Source organism: Rhincodon typus, chromosome 31, assembly GCF_021869965.1.
Source record: "Rhincodon typus isolate 14 chromosome 31, sRhiTyp1.1, whole genome shotgun sequence".
Classification (NCBI taxonomy): domain Eukaryota; kingdom Metazoa; phylum Chordata; class Chondrichthyes; order Orectolobiformes; family Rhincodontidae; genus Rhincodon; species Rhincodon typus.
In genome coordinates this window covers 17,817,940-17,832,684 of record NC_063362.1, presented here as the reverse complement: position 1 = coordinate 17,832,684, position 14,745 = coordinate 17,817,940, and the positions used below count along the sequence as shown (strand labels likewise).

The 14,745-nt window shown below is 42.3% G+C and overlaps 1 protein-coding gene across 1 annotated transcript in view; it reads right to left on the bottom strand.

Annotated features, from left to right (window-relative positions):
* plekhg5a (pleckstrin homology domain containing, family G (with RhoGef domain) member 5a) overlaps positions 1-14,526 on the bottom strand; it is an 84,091-nt gene extending 69,565 nt beyond the window's left edge. The window contains exon 1 of the mRNA XM_048614883.1: positions 14,443-14,526. Coding sequence (XP_048470840.1) covers positions 14,443-14,515 — 73 coding nt within the window. The 5' untranslated portion in view covers positions 14,516-14,526. The remainder of the gene's footprint in view (positions 1-14,442) is intronic.
* Positions 14,527-14,745: the final 219 nt, after the last annotated feature.

The following is a 14,745-nucleotide window of genomic DNA, read 5'->3' as shown; positions in this document are numbered from 1 at the left end:
CAGTTACTCACCAAGGGCAGTTACTCACCATGGGCAGTTACTCACCAAGGGCAGTTACTCACCAAAGGCAGTTACTCACCATGGGCAGTTACTCACCAAGGGCAGTTACTCACCAAGGGCAGTTACTCAAAATGGGCAGTTACTCACCAAGGGCAGTTACTCACCATGGGCAGTTACTCACCATGGGCAGTTACTCAGCAAGGGCAGTTACTCACCTTGGGCAGTTACTCACCATGGGCAGTTACTCACCATGGGCAGTTACTCAGCAAGGGCAGTTACTCACCATGGGCAGTTACTCAACAAGGGCAGTTACTCACCATGGGCAGTTACTCACCAAGGGCAGTTACTCACCATGGGCAGTTACTCACCAAGGGCAGTTACTCACCATGGGCAGTTACTCACCAAGGGCAGTTACTCACCATGGGCAATTACTCAGCAATTAACAGACTACACACTGACCAAGGCAATTGATTAGATCAAAACCATTGTTTACGTTGGGTTTCTTCATTCTTCCTTAGTCTCTTTTTGGTTTTCATGTTTCACACTCCTGCCAGAACTAAGATCTGCCTTCAGAAAATATTTTCACCTGTTCAGATTCCCAAGTAAAGTCATAAGGTGCATTAGCCTATTTCAGCTATCGATTTAATCACTTGTTTTCATATCAAATTCATCATTTCTGGAAATGATGTAATCCTAAACTTTTCTTAATTTGCCCAGCAAATTAGTTAAACAACAAGGGAATAGTATCAGTAATAGAATATACCAGTTAATTATTAATGTAAGTCATAGGAAATAATTACTTGCAACTTTGGAGCTAAACTCAACATCAGTGATATTCACAATCTGACAATAATAAATCAAATCAAAATCAAATTAAATCAAAAAGCTAGTAGTTACTTTCACTTTCTCACCATCAGTTTGATCACCACCTATATATCTATTCACTGAAGGTCTGACTTAAACAATTTCTTCAAAAGAGCAAACGTTTATCAAATCATCTAATACGTTAAGTAGTTGACGCTAATTCAGTAAACGTTTTTCAAAAAAAGGTAGTTTTTTTTGAACAATAAAGGAATTAAGGGATAAGGTGAGAAAGCGGGTAAGTGGATCTGAGTCCACGAAAAGATCAGCCATGATCTTATTGAATGGCGGAGCAGGCTCAAAGGGCCAGAAGGCCGACTCCTGCTCCTAGTTCTTATGTTTCTTATGTTACAAAAAAAAAGATGCCAATGAAAATTATACTTCAACAAATTTCAAAAATTACTTGCATTTGAATTGAATGCCTTAGTCTCTTCCACAAACGTGTGAACACAAACTAATTAGAATTTGTAGCCATCAGATTGCTAACGTGGGCTGTAATGTCTGCGGAAGCTGATTTGTAACTCATTTTTTGAAAATTATTTTATGGGATATGAATGGCATGTCAAGGTCAACATTTATTCCTCATTCCGGGTTGCCATTGAGTGGGTTTTCTTGAACCATAGTGGTCTGACTGGTGAAGGTACTTCCACAGTTTTGTCACATGGAAAGTTACAAGAATTTGACTCAAATGATGACAAACAAATGACTGACATACTCTCAGTAAAGATGGGATGTGAGGCTCAGATTCCTAATCTGGCAATTGCGATGATTGGCAATCTTCCTGTCACTGAGTGTAATCCAGGCAAGGGGATTTGGACAACATTATCTGTAATTTGTTTATAAATTTCACTATTGGGGTTCTTCACGATTTTCCTGGCACTTAAACACTCTGTTTTAATTTCTGGAAAAGTCCCTTCTTGAGGCTGTAGCTCAAAACACAGGTGAATGATATTTGCACTCACCTAGCACCAGAATTAAGATCACTGTCCAATGCAACAGTTGGATTGTGAAATCCCAGTAATAACACAGACTAGCCAGCATGGGCCCTGACGCCTGGCCTGACCCGTGAATAGAAATTTAGATACAGTATCTCAGAGACACTGACTTTAACCATGTTGACTTCAAAAATCCACCGTACCTTGCCCAATTTGCAACTTTTGAGCTAAACTCAACATCAGTGATATTCACAATCTGACAATAATAAATCGAATCAAAATCAAATTAAATCAAAAAGCTAGTAGTTACTTTCACTTTCTCACCATCAGTTTGATCACCACCTATATATCACCACCTAGAATGAGGAACATGTTCCCAGTAAGACTGAGGTTCACTCATGAGCACGGTGATAAATTTACTCACAGGTGAGGGGAAACCATCACCTGCCTCAACCCATTATATATTCCCCCACTAAGTTGCCCCTTGCTACAGATTGCCCTACAGCATAAACTCTCCTACCATCCTCCCACTCCTCCAGAATATCCAGCGTGGATGACCAGACATATCTCTCTGCGATGGGACTGTATTCCTCCAATGGCGGCAAGCTCTCCAGTTCATACGCTCCACGTTTCTTCCAATAAAGAAACATTTCGGTTGGATTCTGAAACAATTCTCAAATAGCATTCCTAAATACCCCTCGGCTCCAGCAGACAGAAAATGACAGCTCAGTGCTCCCTGACAATGCTGGCTTATTGTTGCACAGTTCCACTGTCCCACTGCAGGGGCTAACGCAGGAGGCACAATCTCTGACCTGAAGTCTTCCTCACTTGCACAGAGAGCTGTATTCATCTACTGAAAGTCTGGGACTGTGGGATTGCTGCGGGTGGCACACAGAAAAGCACTGGCCACTGCGGCACTGCCTCAAACAAAGGCTTTCTTCATCTTTAACAATTCGTCTTAAAAAATGGCCACTTTATAGTTAAGGAGGAATAGGGGAGGGTTTAACTTTTCACCCTCATTAGTATTGATTTTATTTATTGCGGTCAGGAACGTGAAGATTCAGCGCATTCTACAAGGCGAGGACAACTCAGGCAGCAGTTCATGCAAGAGCTTGGTGTTGGGGTAATGGGCTGAGAGATATCCTGAAGGAGAGTGAGCAAACAGCACAGGAAGTGCAACACTCTTGGTATCACAGCACAATCACAGAGAGTCGAAACATTCGCTATCAATTAATTCACAGGAGACCATGGATGATTATCATTCTCTGTCCACAGGATAATGGCTGCGATTAATAGTACCCCAGATATTTGAGGGTGGACCACACGAACAGGAGGAGGCCATTCAGCCCCTCGAGACATTCAATCATAGATCATACCTTAAGTCCATCTATCCACCAAGGTTCTGTAATTCTTAAATACCCTCAACCAAGAAAAATCAATTTCAGTTTTGACATTTGCAATGATCCCTAGTCTCAAGTGTTTTAGAGGAAGAGTTCCACATTTCCAATACTTGAACAGCTTCCAGATATCACCCTGGAAGAGCTCCAATTTTAAAGCTATCAGCTCCTTTAATTGTTATAGATTTACCCCTTAACCTTTAAGATTTAAAAGGAAACATACGCCTAGTTTATGCAACCAGCCTTAATATTTAATCCTTTTAGCTCTGCCATCATTCTGGCGAATCTATGCTACATCTCATCCAAGGCTAATGCATCATTCCTGAGCTGCAGTGTCTAGTCCTTCACCAGGGGCCTGACCAAGAGTTCTGCACAGCTGAAAGACAATCTCCCAAATATCTATATTTTATCCCCTCGAGCTAAAGGATAACATTCCATTTGCTTCTATCTTTTTCTGGAGGGTATGGGTTTGTAATTAGTATTTGCTGATTTATTTTTGAAATGCCCCCATCAGTTATTTGAGGACTAGGCTATTCTCTCTCTCTATTCTCCATCTCAGCCTCCCTGTACCATCCAGGGTCACCCTCCCAATGCTGAACCACTTTCTTATTTGTGGTAAGATCTGGACTTGTTTCATCCGGTGTGAGAGGGCCTGGCATCGCTGCTCCACTGCAGGAGGTGCCAGAATCTGACTGTGCCAGTGTGCAAAGACCTGGGGTATGACTTCCAGTGTGAGGGGGCTGGGCTCTGACTGTGCCAGTGCGGGAGGACCCAGGGTCTGGCTGTGCCAGTGTCATCGGGCCCAGGGTCTGGTTGTGCCAATGTGGGAGGGGCCAGGGTCTGGCTGTGGCAATGTGGGAGGGGCCAGAATCTGGCTAGCTAACTGTTGCATGTAACGTGAGATGAGAGTAATGTGAGATCTGAGTAATGTGAGATCAACATTGTTGTGAGTTTATAACAATAGATTGTGTTGAACATACATAACGACACAGAGAGGATAGCAAGAAAGGATGTCTGCATTACAGACCCCAGTTCCATTTCTGTGTGATCCATCACAATGACATAGTTGCTTTCACACATACTTCAGTAGCTGTGCTTAAAGGGAAAAGTGAATCCTTTTACTCTATGTCTCCCCCCCAAGTTCATTTACAATATCGTCTTTCAACATTAACATTTAATGATGGGCATTTAGGTGTTTTATTCCACATCCCGTCCCTGCCTTAAATCTCTTCTGCTACAAGCACTAATCTCAAATAGCACTGTCCATTAGAAGGGTATGTCGGACAAATGAGCTTTCTTATCATCTCCTTGAATGGCTAACACATTGATAGATTGAGATGAAAGTGTCTTATTAATGGCTAGGCTTTGGGCATTGACACGTACAAAGATTTAAATGCAGTAGCAGTGAAGACCAAGTGAGGAAGAAATTATCCAAAGCAGAAGATTCCAGCGCTCAAACGGCAATGTCTTCAAAAGAAAGTCAAGGAAATCAAAATCTCACTCTCTTTACTATTTGCTTTGTTCTCGATCTAGGGATGAATGTAATAGAAAAATACTGTTCACCACATGCATTTGTGGTTGCTGCATCTCTGACTGTGCAATAAGAAGACAACTTTACTTAGTATGTACAGTTTTCAAGTAAGGACCGATAAAAGACAGTTTGAGTTTCGGGAGCAGTACCACCTGAATCCAGGAAGATCAGAAGTTTCCGATTCGAGTAAGTTAATGACTTGAATGATACTTTCCTTCTCTGTAACTAAAAGCGGAGAGAACACCACTGTCCAGAATACCTTCTGGTCCTCTTTTGTGTTTAATTTTCCTGCTGTTTTCAGTCAGGTGGATGGTCTGCCGCACTCTGTTTACCACATACTCTGCAGAGTGGTCTTCTCCTGCTCTTTCTTCAGCACCTGCGTCAGTCTAGTGCCTGGATATGCCTTGAATCCATCACTTACCAGCCATACCACCACTGAGTTTCATCTTGTGTATTTGCCCAACCTTTCAGTTTGGATTGGAGCTAGCCTTGTGGTTTTCCGTCTCACTATATCATCGAAGGGGTTCACTTTAGTCTCTTATGACTATTTAACTCCTGTTCTGTGGGTCTAGTGACCATTGCCACCATATAGTGATGTCAGATCTATGGTCTTGTGAGTGAATAGTAAGAGGCTTAATTGAACATAACTACAGGAGATGGTAAGCGAGGTCATTTTATTTGAAGCCATACAGACCCAGGCTCCAGTTTCATGTGATCTGATGTCACTATGACACAGCTTGATTCACACATGGACAAGTAGCTAAAAGAGTAAAAGAGAATAAAAAAGTAAGTCCGAGACAACAAGGTGCCGAGCTGGATGAACACAGCAGGCTAAGCAGCATCATAGGAGCAGAAAGGCTGACGTTTCGTAATCAGAAAGTAAGTCCCATTAGTTTATAATGTGGGAGGGTCCTGTGAGTATCCCTGGGGCCTCTGCCTCCCACTGCAAGAGTACCTAGGATGTTAGAAAGGAACATCTATTGCAATATTGACTGGCTGTCAACAATCAAAATAAGAAAACTCCTGAAGATAAAATGAGAGATGACACTCTCATGAATTACAACATTAACATAAACACTCTTAGGCGACTGTCTTTGTGAAGTTGGCATATTCTCCTTTTGTCTGTGTGTATTTCTTCCAGATGCTCCGGTATCCTTCCACAGTCCAAAGATGTGTAGGTTAGGCAGATTGGCCATGGGAAACAAAAACAAAGATGCTGGAAAAGCTCAGCAGGTCTGGCAGCATCTGTGAAGGTGAAAACAGAGTTAACGTTTCGGGTCCGGTGACCCTTCCTCAGAACTCAGGCCATGGGAAATGCAGGGTTACAAGGATAGGATTGGATCTGAATGGGATGCTCCTCAGAGGGTCAGTGTGGACTTGATGGGCTAAATGGCCTGTTTCCACACTCGAGGGATTCTATGATTCTATAAAATAGGGAGAAAATTGCTAGAAAACAGTAAGAAACAAAGTGGATTTAGTTAACGGGTAACATGGTCTAGTGCATTACGATCAGGAAAAATACCCTCTTTCTGGTTTTCTGCATCTCTCCAAAAGTCAGTCACTTGGTCACACCCATTGCCACCAAGCCTGGCCCCAGTGGGTGTTTCATTCACCAAGCCAGAATGTGTACTGCTTCCTTTACTGAACACCTCGACGAATATACTGAAAGAGAGAGAGGGAAAAGAAAGAGAGGGGATGGTATGACAGTGAAAGAAAGTGAATAAACGAGGAAGTGAAGAAAGGCAGGAAAAGAGAGGGTACAGGGAAAAGGGGTTTGGGGATAGAGACAGGTTGAAGAAGGAAAAGCAGGGAGGTGTAGCTGTTAATAGATGCCAGGAAAGGAGGGTGAAGGAGGCAGGGGAGAGAGAAAAGAAGGAGGAAGGAACGAGCTGAAAAGAGGGAGGGAGGGAGAGCCAAAGTGAACCAAGCTAGATGAGGAAGACGAAAACAAAGAGGGAAGCAACTGAGGGTGGGTGGAGAACCAAAGAATCCCAACTGTTTGTAAGCAGGCCATTCAGCCCATCAAGTCTACACCGACCCTCTGAAGAGCATCCCATCCAGATCCACCCTTCCCTAATCTATCCCTGTAACCCTGCATTTCCCATGGCTAATCCACTTAGCCTGCACATCCCTGGACACTATGGGCAATTTAGCATGGCCCATCCACCTCACCTGCACATCTTTGGACTGTGGGAGGAAACCCATGTAGACAGAGGGACAAATGTACAAACTCCACACAGACAGTTGCCTGAAGCTGGAATCAAACCCAGGTCCCTGGTGTTGTGAGGCAGTAGAGCTAACCACTGAGCTATAGAAATATTGGATGGGTAGGCGTGAGATGTGAGGTGAAAAAGATAAAGAGGGAAGAAGGAAATGTAGATCTACATAGTGGGAGGAACATTTGAAAAATGGCATAAGCAATGAGGGAGAAAAGGATAAAGGAAAGCGGGAGAGAGAAAAGGGGAGGAAAGAATGGAGAGAAACAGAGACAGTGGGAAGATTAAGGGAGACAGTGTTAGAAAGCAGGATGACATTGGAGAAATAGAGAAATGATAGAAAAGGGAACAGAATCAGGGGAGATGGAGAAACAAAGAATAGTAGAGGGAGATGGAGAGAGAAATGGAAAAGAGGAAAGGAGAGCAGGAGGATGAAAATCAAAGGGAAGAAGATGAAAAGCCAGAAGAAGGGAGTTATGAGGGAGGGGTGAAAGAAAATGAGAGAACAGGGAAATAAATGTGGATAGGAAAGAGGTAGGCAGTGAGGAGGTAAACAATATTCAATTTTGCTCTGACATGTGGCAAGTAACACTAACATAAGGCACGTGCCAGGCAATGATCATCTCAAAGGACAGAGAATCCCATCTCTTGCCATTCAATAATATTACCATCGTTAATTGCCTCAGCACCAACAACCTCGGGTTACCATTAATGTTCCCTCCAATTTTGCTTCCTTCTGCATGGATTGCTGAGGTCTGTATGCAGCAGTGACTTCCAGAGTAGAAAGTCAGTAGCAGCATGACAATTAACATGCACTGGGTTTCACAGTGATTGCACAGTCCTATGTCTGCACAGCTTAGAGACAATGTTGGTTGCCATTAAACAGAATCTGAACCGGACTAGCCACATAAATACTGTGGCTACAAAAGCAGGTCAGAGCCTAGGAATCCTGCAAGTAAGCCACCTCCTGACTCCCAAAAGCCTGTCCACCATCTCCAAGGCATGGTGAGCAGTGGCTGGAGTCACTTGTCCGGATAAAAATAGGTCTGACAACATTCAAGGGGCTTGACACCATCCAGAAGTAGTGGTCCATTTGATTGGCTCCACATCCACAAACATCCACTCCCTCCATCACTGACCCTCAGCCAGCAGAGTATACCATCTACAAGAGGTACTGTAGAAATTCAGCACTTTCCAAAGTCACAAACACTTCCACCTAGAAGGACAAAGGCAGCAGATACATGGGAATACCACCCCCTGCAAATCCTTCTCCAAAACACTCACCATCCTGACTTGGAAATATATCGCTGTTCCTTCAGTGTCGCTGGGTCAAAATCCTCGAAACTTCTCCGTAATGCCATTGTCGGTCTATCTATAGCACATGGACCACACTGGTTCAAGAGGGCAGCTCACCACACCTTCTCAAGGGCAACTAAGTATGAGTAATAAATGGTGGCCCAGCCAGCGATGCCCACATCCCGTGAATGAATTTGAAAAATGCTTAAGAGAAAAATCCATTCATTCCTCTATCCATGACCCCTCCGCACAAACAAATCAATAAACATACATCCAGTAAAAACCGAAAGAGCTGCGGATGCTGTAAATCAGGAACAAAAACAAAGTTGCTGGAAAAGCTCAGCAGATCTGGCAGCATCTGTGAAGGAAAAAACAGAGTTAAGGTTTCAGGTACGGTGAGGAAGGGTCACTGAATCCGAAACTTTAACTCTGTTTTTTCCCTTCACAGATGCTGCCAGACCTGCTGAGCTTTTCCAGCAACTTTGTTTTTGATCCTAACATACATCCAAATCCCTGCTGTGGCCCCAGCTGAATATACAGAGCTGGGCTGAGCTAGAAATTGAGCCTGAACAGGATGTGCTATTCCACTGGGATATGTTCTATATGTAAATGTTCTGTCAATACTTGCTTTCTAGGCCCTAGTTAAGAACAGGAAAGTAGGAGAGATCCTGTAGTGTAGTCAACTACTTCCCACAACTTCATCCTCATTTCAGATAGTGTCCCATTGGGCATGTGCCAAACAAACAGCCAATAAAGACAGAGAAAGGCACCACACTTTGCTCTAAGGTACTTCCAACCAGTGACACTGCAATATATCAGAGTGCTGCAGAGCAGCAAAATACTTCAGGATTGTATAGTTTGTCTAAAGACAACAGGATTACACAAGCTGAACAAATCTTAGCTTCTAAGTAATACTCTTTTGATGTTGGTTAGCAGGAATGGTGATGTCCCTGCGATTAGGTGAATTATTTTCTTCTGATGCATCCCAAACAGCATCTTTACCTCATTTACTTCCAGCTGCATAAGTTATTCCAGATGGGTGTGTGGATTCTGTGCCCCTCCCTGAGCAGAACCAGGATCCTGTTTAAAATGTTCAAATTTGAACTCTATCAGCTTTTGTATTGTCTGGGGATGGAGATCAAGTCTGGATCCTGAATAATGAAACTGCTAACCCTCAATACAGAAAACATGGGACTGCATGTCATGGGACTAGCCAGGGATGACAGATAGCAATTGCATTCAACCTTCTGAAACCCTGGCCCGTGCTATACCTGCTCTGGGAATATTTGATGCCAATGTAGAGAGCGGTTTACTATGTACCTAACCCGCGTGTATCTATCCTGGGGATGTCTGGTGGGATGGAGTAGAGAGATTTTCTTCGTATCTAATTTGGGCTATGCCTGCTCTGGAAATGCTTAATGAGAGGGGTTAAAGGGAAGCTTTGCTTAGTTTCCAACCAATGCTTTGCTTGCCTTGGGAGTATTTGATCGGATGGTGTAGAGAGTGTTTTTCTCTACATCTAAACCAGGCTGTACTTACCCTGGGAGTGCTTGATGAGTTGGGTTAAAGGGAACTTCATTCTCTAACTATCCTATGTTCTACCTGTCTTAGACATATTAAATGGGATTGTATTCATAGCGATTTTCTCCCTGAATCTAACCTATGCTGTACCTGCCCTTGGAATCTCTGAAGGCACTGTACAGAGCGAACTCCTACATCTACAATCATATATTCTTCACCTTGAATCTTGACCACTGTCCTGCGTTTCTCAAAAGAATTTTTTTCTAGAAAAATGAGAACTAAGTATTTTTTTGAACCGCTGCAGAAAGGCAGGCAAATTGAGGAAGTAGGTCTCAGTGCCAAATCTAAGCAGCATGATCACAACCTGCTGCAGAGGTGAAAACAAGTGTGTTTTTCCCTTTTTTGGGAGGAGAAAAGCAGGATGACTTCACTGTCTGGTTAGCTTAGCCTTCCATTGCTCATATTATTTTCTGTTTCTTCTGAGTATCAAGTCCAATTTCTTTTGGCTTGGGAACTTTGGGTTTGTGTCAGATGAGGCCCAATAAACAGGAAAGAAATACCTGAGCAAAAAAAAAATCCCAGAAGAAAGTATTGACCCAGTCACCAGAATCCAGCATTGCCAGGAACTCTGACCATATCCTGCGAAAGTTTCAAATCCCAACAAATTGGACTCAGGTTCAATGCCAGCCTGAGCCCCTGCCCTCTCATGCACTCAAAGTCCTCTTTGCATATCAGTAGGAACTTGGGCCTGGCTATGAGTGAAAGTTTAGGTTAGGGTGTGTATAAAGACATCTAGGGCCAAGAGATTGGTACAAGCTGCCAATTTCAGCAGTTGCTAGTCAAGTGGAAAAAGCTATTGCCCCGTTTATATAAGATCATAAGAAATAGGAGTCATCTGGCCCCTCGATCCTGCCCCGCTATTCAATAAGATCATGTCTGATCTATTCATGGACTCAATTCCAATTACCTGCCCACTCACCATAACTCTCAATTCCCTTACTGTTTAAAAATCTATTTTTGCCTTAAAAACATTCAATGAGCTAACTTCAATTACTTCACTGGGCAGGGAATTTCACAGATTCACAACCCTTCGGTTGAAGAGGTTTCTCCTCAACTCAGTCCTAAGTCTTCTCCCTCCTTATTTTGAGGCTATGTCCCCAGTTCTAGTTTTACCCGCCAGTGGAAACAACCTCTCTGCTTCTACCTTGTCTATTCCCTTCATAATTTTATATGTATCTATAAGATTGCCCCCTCATTCCTCTAAATTCCAATGAGTTTGATTCCAGTTTACTCAATCTCTCCTCAAAAGCCAACCCTCTCACCTCCAGAATCAACCTCCTCTGCAATCCTTCCAGTATGTCCTTTCCCAGGTAAGGAGACGAAAACTGTACACAGTACTCCAGCTGTGGCCTCACCAGCCCCTTATACAGCTGCAGCATAACCTCCCTGTTTTTAAATTCCATCCCTCCAGCAATGAAGGACAATATTCCATCTGCCTTCTTAATTACCTGATGTACCTATAAACCAATGTTTGGTGATTCATGCACATTAGATCTCATCTGATTTACACTTCCTGATGTCTTGTAGTTGTGCTTGCTGTAACGACTGTGAGAACTTATAAACTCAACCTCTGGACAAAATACAAACAACAGTTACTATCCTCTACAGCACTGTCATGTTTCCTACTAATTTCCCACTGAGAACATAACGAAGACAAAATTTAAAATGTAGAAATAACAGATTGATAAATAGAATTTCGCTATGAAAAACTTAGATCAAAACTGATTTCTTGAATTCTTCATAATTTCTCACACTGCAGAATTGTATTGGAGGGGCTCAGCAAGAAGAATCAACATTAAATAAAGATAACATTTAATAACATGGAGGCAAACGGCTCTGCCATTACACAGGGGAATACTGTGAATGCAGGAATGGGGGTGGGGTGGGGTGGGAGGTGGGGATGTAGTGGATGCTATTCAGTCTTGAGTCGTTACACAGGAAAAAGAGCAGGCCATTTAGCTCCAAAGTCTATGGCACAAGAACAGGCCGATCAGTTTCTTAAACCTGTTGTGGAGGAATAAGGAGACTATTCAGCTTCTTCATCCTGTTATAGAGGAACAAGAAGCTCTTCACCTGCTTAAGCCTGTTTTGCAGGAACATGAGGAGGCCTTTCAGCCTGTTCCAGAAGAAAAAGAAGCTATTCAGCCCATCATGCCTGTTGGGAAGGTCATCCAATTCCTTAAACTTGTTAGATTGACATATGATGAGACCATTCATCCCTTCAAGGCCACTAAACTAATTAACTAGGGTCATGGCAGATCTGCACCTTAAGTAAATTTAACCAACTGTGCACAATGTCCCTGGTTACCTTTACTTAACAAAAATCCATTGATCTCCATCTGAAAATTCCCAATTGATCCTCAGCATCCAGTCATTTAAAGGAGACAGTTCCAGATTTCTATGAACCTTTATGTGAAGAAGTGCTACCTTAATTTGATTCTATATGGCTAGATTGTGTCCCCTTGTTCTGGGTTACCCCAGCAAGGATTTTTTTCCCTCTGTTTCTATCTAATTAAATTCCTTTTCATTCAAAATGTCCCAATCGGATCACCCTTTAATCTTTTAAACTCATGTGAATAAGAGGGAAGTTTATGCAACCTGTGATCGCTGAGCCCTGATATTGCTCTGGGGATTCTGTATTGTACTGTCTCCAAAATCAATATATTATTCTTTAGTTGTCGTGCCCAAAACTGGATGCAGTTTTAAATCTAAATGTAGGTCCCAGAGCAGGTTGAACGGAAACGAAATTTACTACTAACAGGCCATTCAAATAAAATATTTGTTGCAAATCGTCAAGTGTTATTCCTTCAGCTGGGTGTCCTATTTCAATGCAGGAAAAGTCATGGGCAGAATGTTAAGGGGAGTATGGTTCCATAGCAGCCAACAGCACGTTCTGTATAGACCACCGGGAAAATCTCCATTCCAAATGGCTTCTCCCCTTTTTCCGAAAACAGGAAGGAGAATGTCCTGGCTGGAAAATAGAGCAGTGTTGTCCAATAAGTGAGGCACAACTGACTAATTCAGAATCCAGATGTGGATAATTGCATTTCTGATTAGTAAATTAGCAATTGGCCACTTTGTTGAGCCCATGATCTCGATGATCGTATTTTGTGAAATGCACATTTGTGAACAATAACCTTTCTAGCAATTTTTGTTGAAATGGTAAAACAAAAGTAGTGCTACGTGAGTAGTGTTGTTCATTGAGTATTTTAGTTCCTTGGTTATGAATGGGTGGTAAGTGTGGAAGTAAATATCCACATGTGACATACACTTACCTGTGTTGTGAGATAGACAGCTTTAGATAAGGGCTCTGGTGGTGCAGTGGTAGTATCTCCACCTCTGAGCCAGGAGGCCCAGATTCAAGTCCCACCTGCTCCAGAGATGTGTCATAACATTCCTGAACAGGTTGATTAAAATATCTGAGAAGTTTTCTACTAAAATTAGTAAATGTGGCTAGACTTCTGGTTTGTTAAGAGGCTTCCATGAACAATACTAAATGACAGTCTAAAAAATGAAAGTGCTGTAAATACCTAGATCAGGTGGCATTTGTGACGACAGAAAATAGAGTTAATATTCCAGATCATTACTGTCAACATTAGCTCCTCAGATGCTGCCAGACCTGCTGAACATCTCTAGTATTTTGTTTTATTTCAGATTTCCTGCATCCACAGTATTTTGCTTTTAGATTGTGTTATCTGTAAAAACAGCTCAAGAAACGATTTACAGAGAAAAACTGTACGGATTATGCTCCTGATTTTCCATCTCGTCATCCACTTCCTGTTTAATATCTCATTAATCCATCCATTTCCCCCACCCTCTCAGTGTTGATCATTGTTGGGTTGAGGGTTTTATAGGTACTGATCATTCTTGGAATGCCATCCCAGTGAAGCAAATTGATCAGGGAATTTGACTTTGGAGGGCATCGCATCTGAGTCTGTTCTGTTTTCCAAGGTGGGGGGAAGAGGCTGGCAGTGACTGGTGGGGGTGGGAGCTCAGAGTGAACAGAAGTGAGAGTCAATACCTTCAGGAGAAGAATGGAGTAGAATCACAGTGAAAGTCAGCTCCTTCTGGATTGGAGGGGACAAAATTTTAAAACCAGCTGATTCCATAAGTTTAATGTTAAGTATAAATCTTAAAGATGTACAATAAATGTTCAACAATTATGCTAATCTGAATAGTTCATGATTGCAACTGATATGGCTCCTTTAGCAACTAAAACAAAGCACGCTGCCATCACAGAGACATCTGGGACCTTATCAGTAACTTCCTTGACAGAAAGGTAAAGTTTAATAATTTTAACGACCAACAATAATGAATGAACAAACAAACTGCTATTGAACTGCTTGATTATAATTGCAGTAATACTTAGGCAAGTTGAAAATCACAGAGTTTTACATCACAGGATGAAGCCTGTGCCTGGTTCTTTAGAAGAGCTATCCAGTTAGTCCCACACCATGTTCATTGCCCTGGAAATTCCTTCTTTTCAAACATACCTCCAATTTAAGTTGAAAGTTTGCACTGAAAATTTCCATCAAAATAATTTGTTTAATAAAATAATTTCATTTTTCCCAATTGCACCCTCTGAAGTCACTGCCACATTATTAGGGGTTAATCAAAGTACTTACTTGGCTGCATTCTGAGGCGCAGATTAAGCCAGTTTCGAGGTGGGGATCCGTATTTATAAAGGACAGAGTTCATGGTCAGCCCTGCAGACAATGCCACCTGAAGTCAAATGCTGAGCTCCAAACATCTGCTGGATAGGCAGCTTTATAGTAACTTTCTCTCCACACATCAACCCAAAAATATCCACAAGCTTCTTCTCATCAAACTTCCCAGGGTCAGTGTATTTCATTATCTTCCATTTCATTCAATCTTGTCTGTATTGCTGTCAGTCTTCCTTATTTGGTGCCTGTCTCATTTTGGTGGTC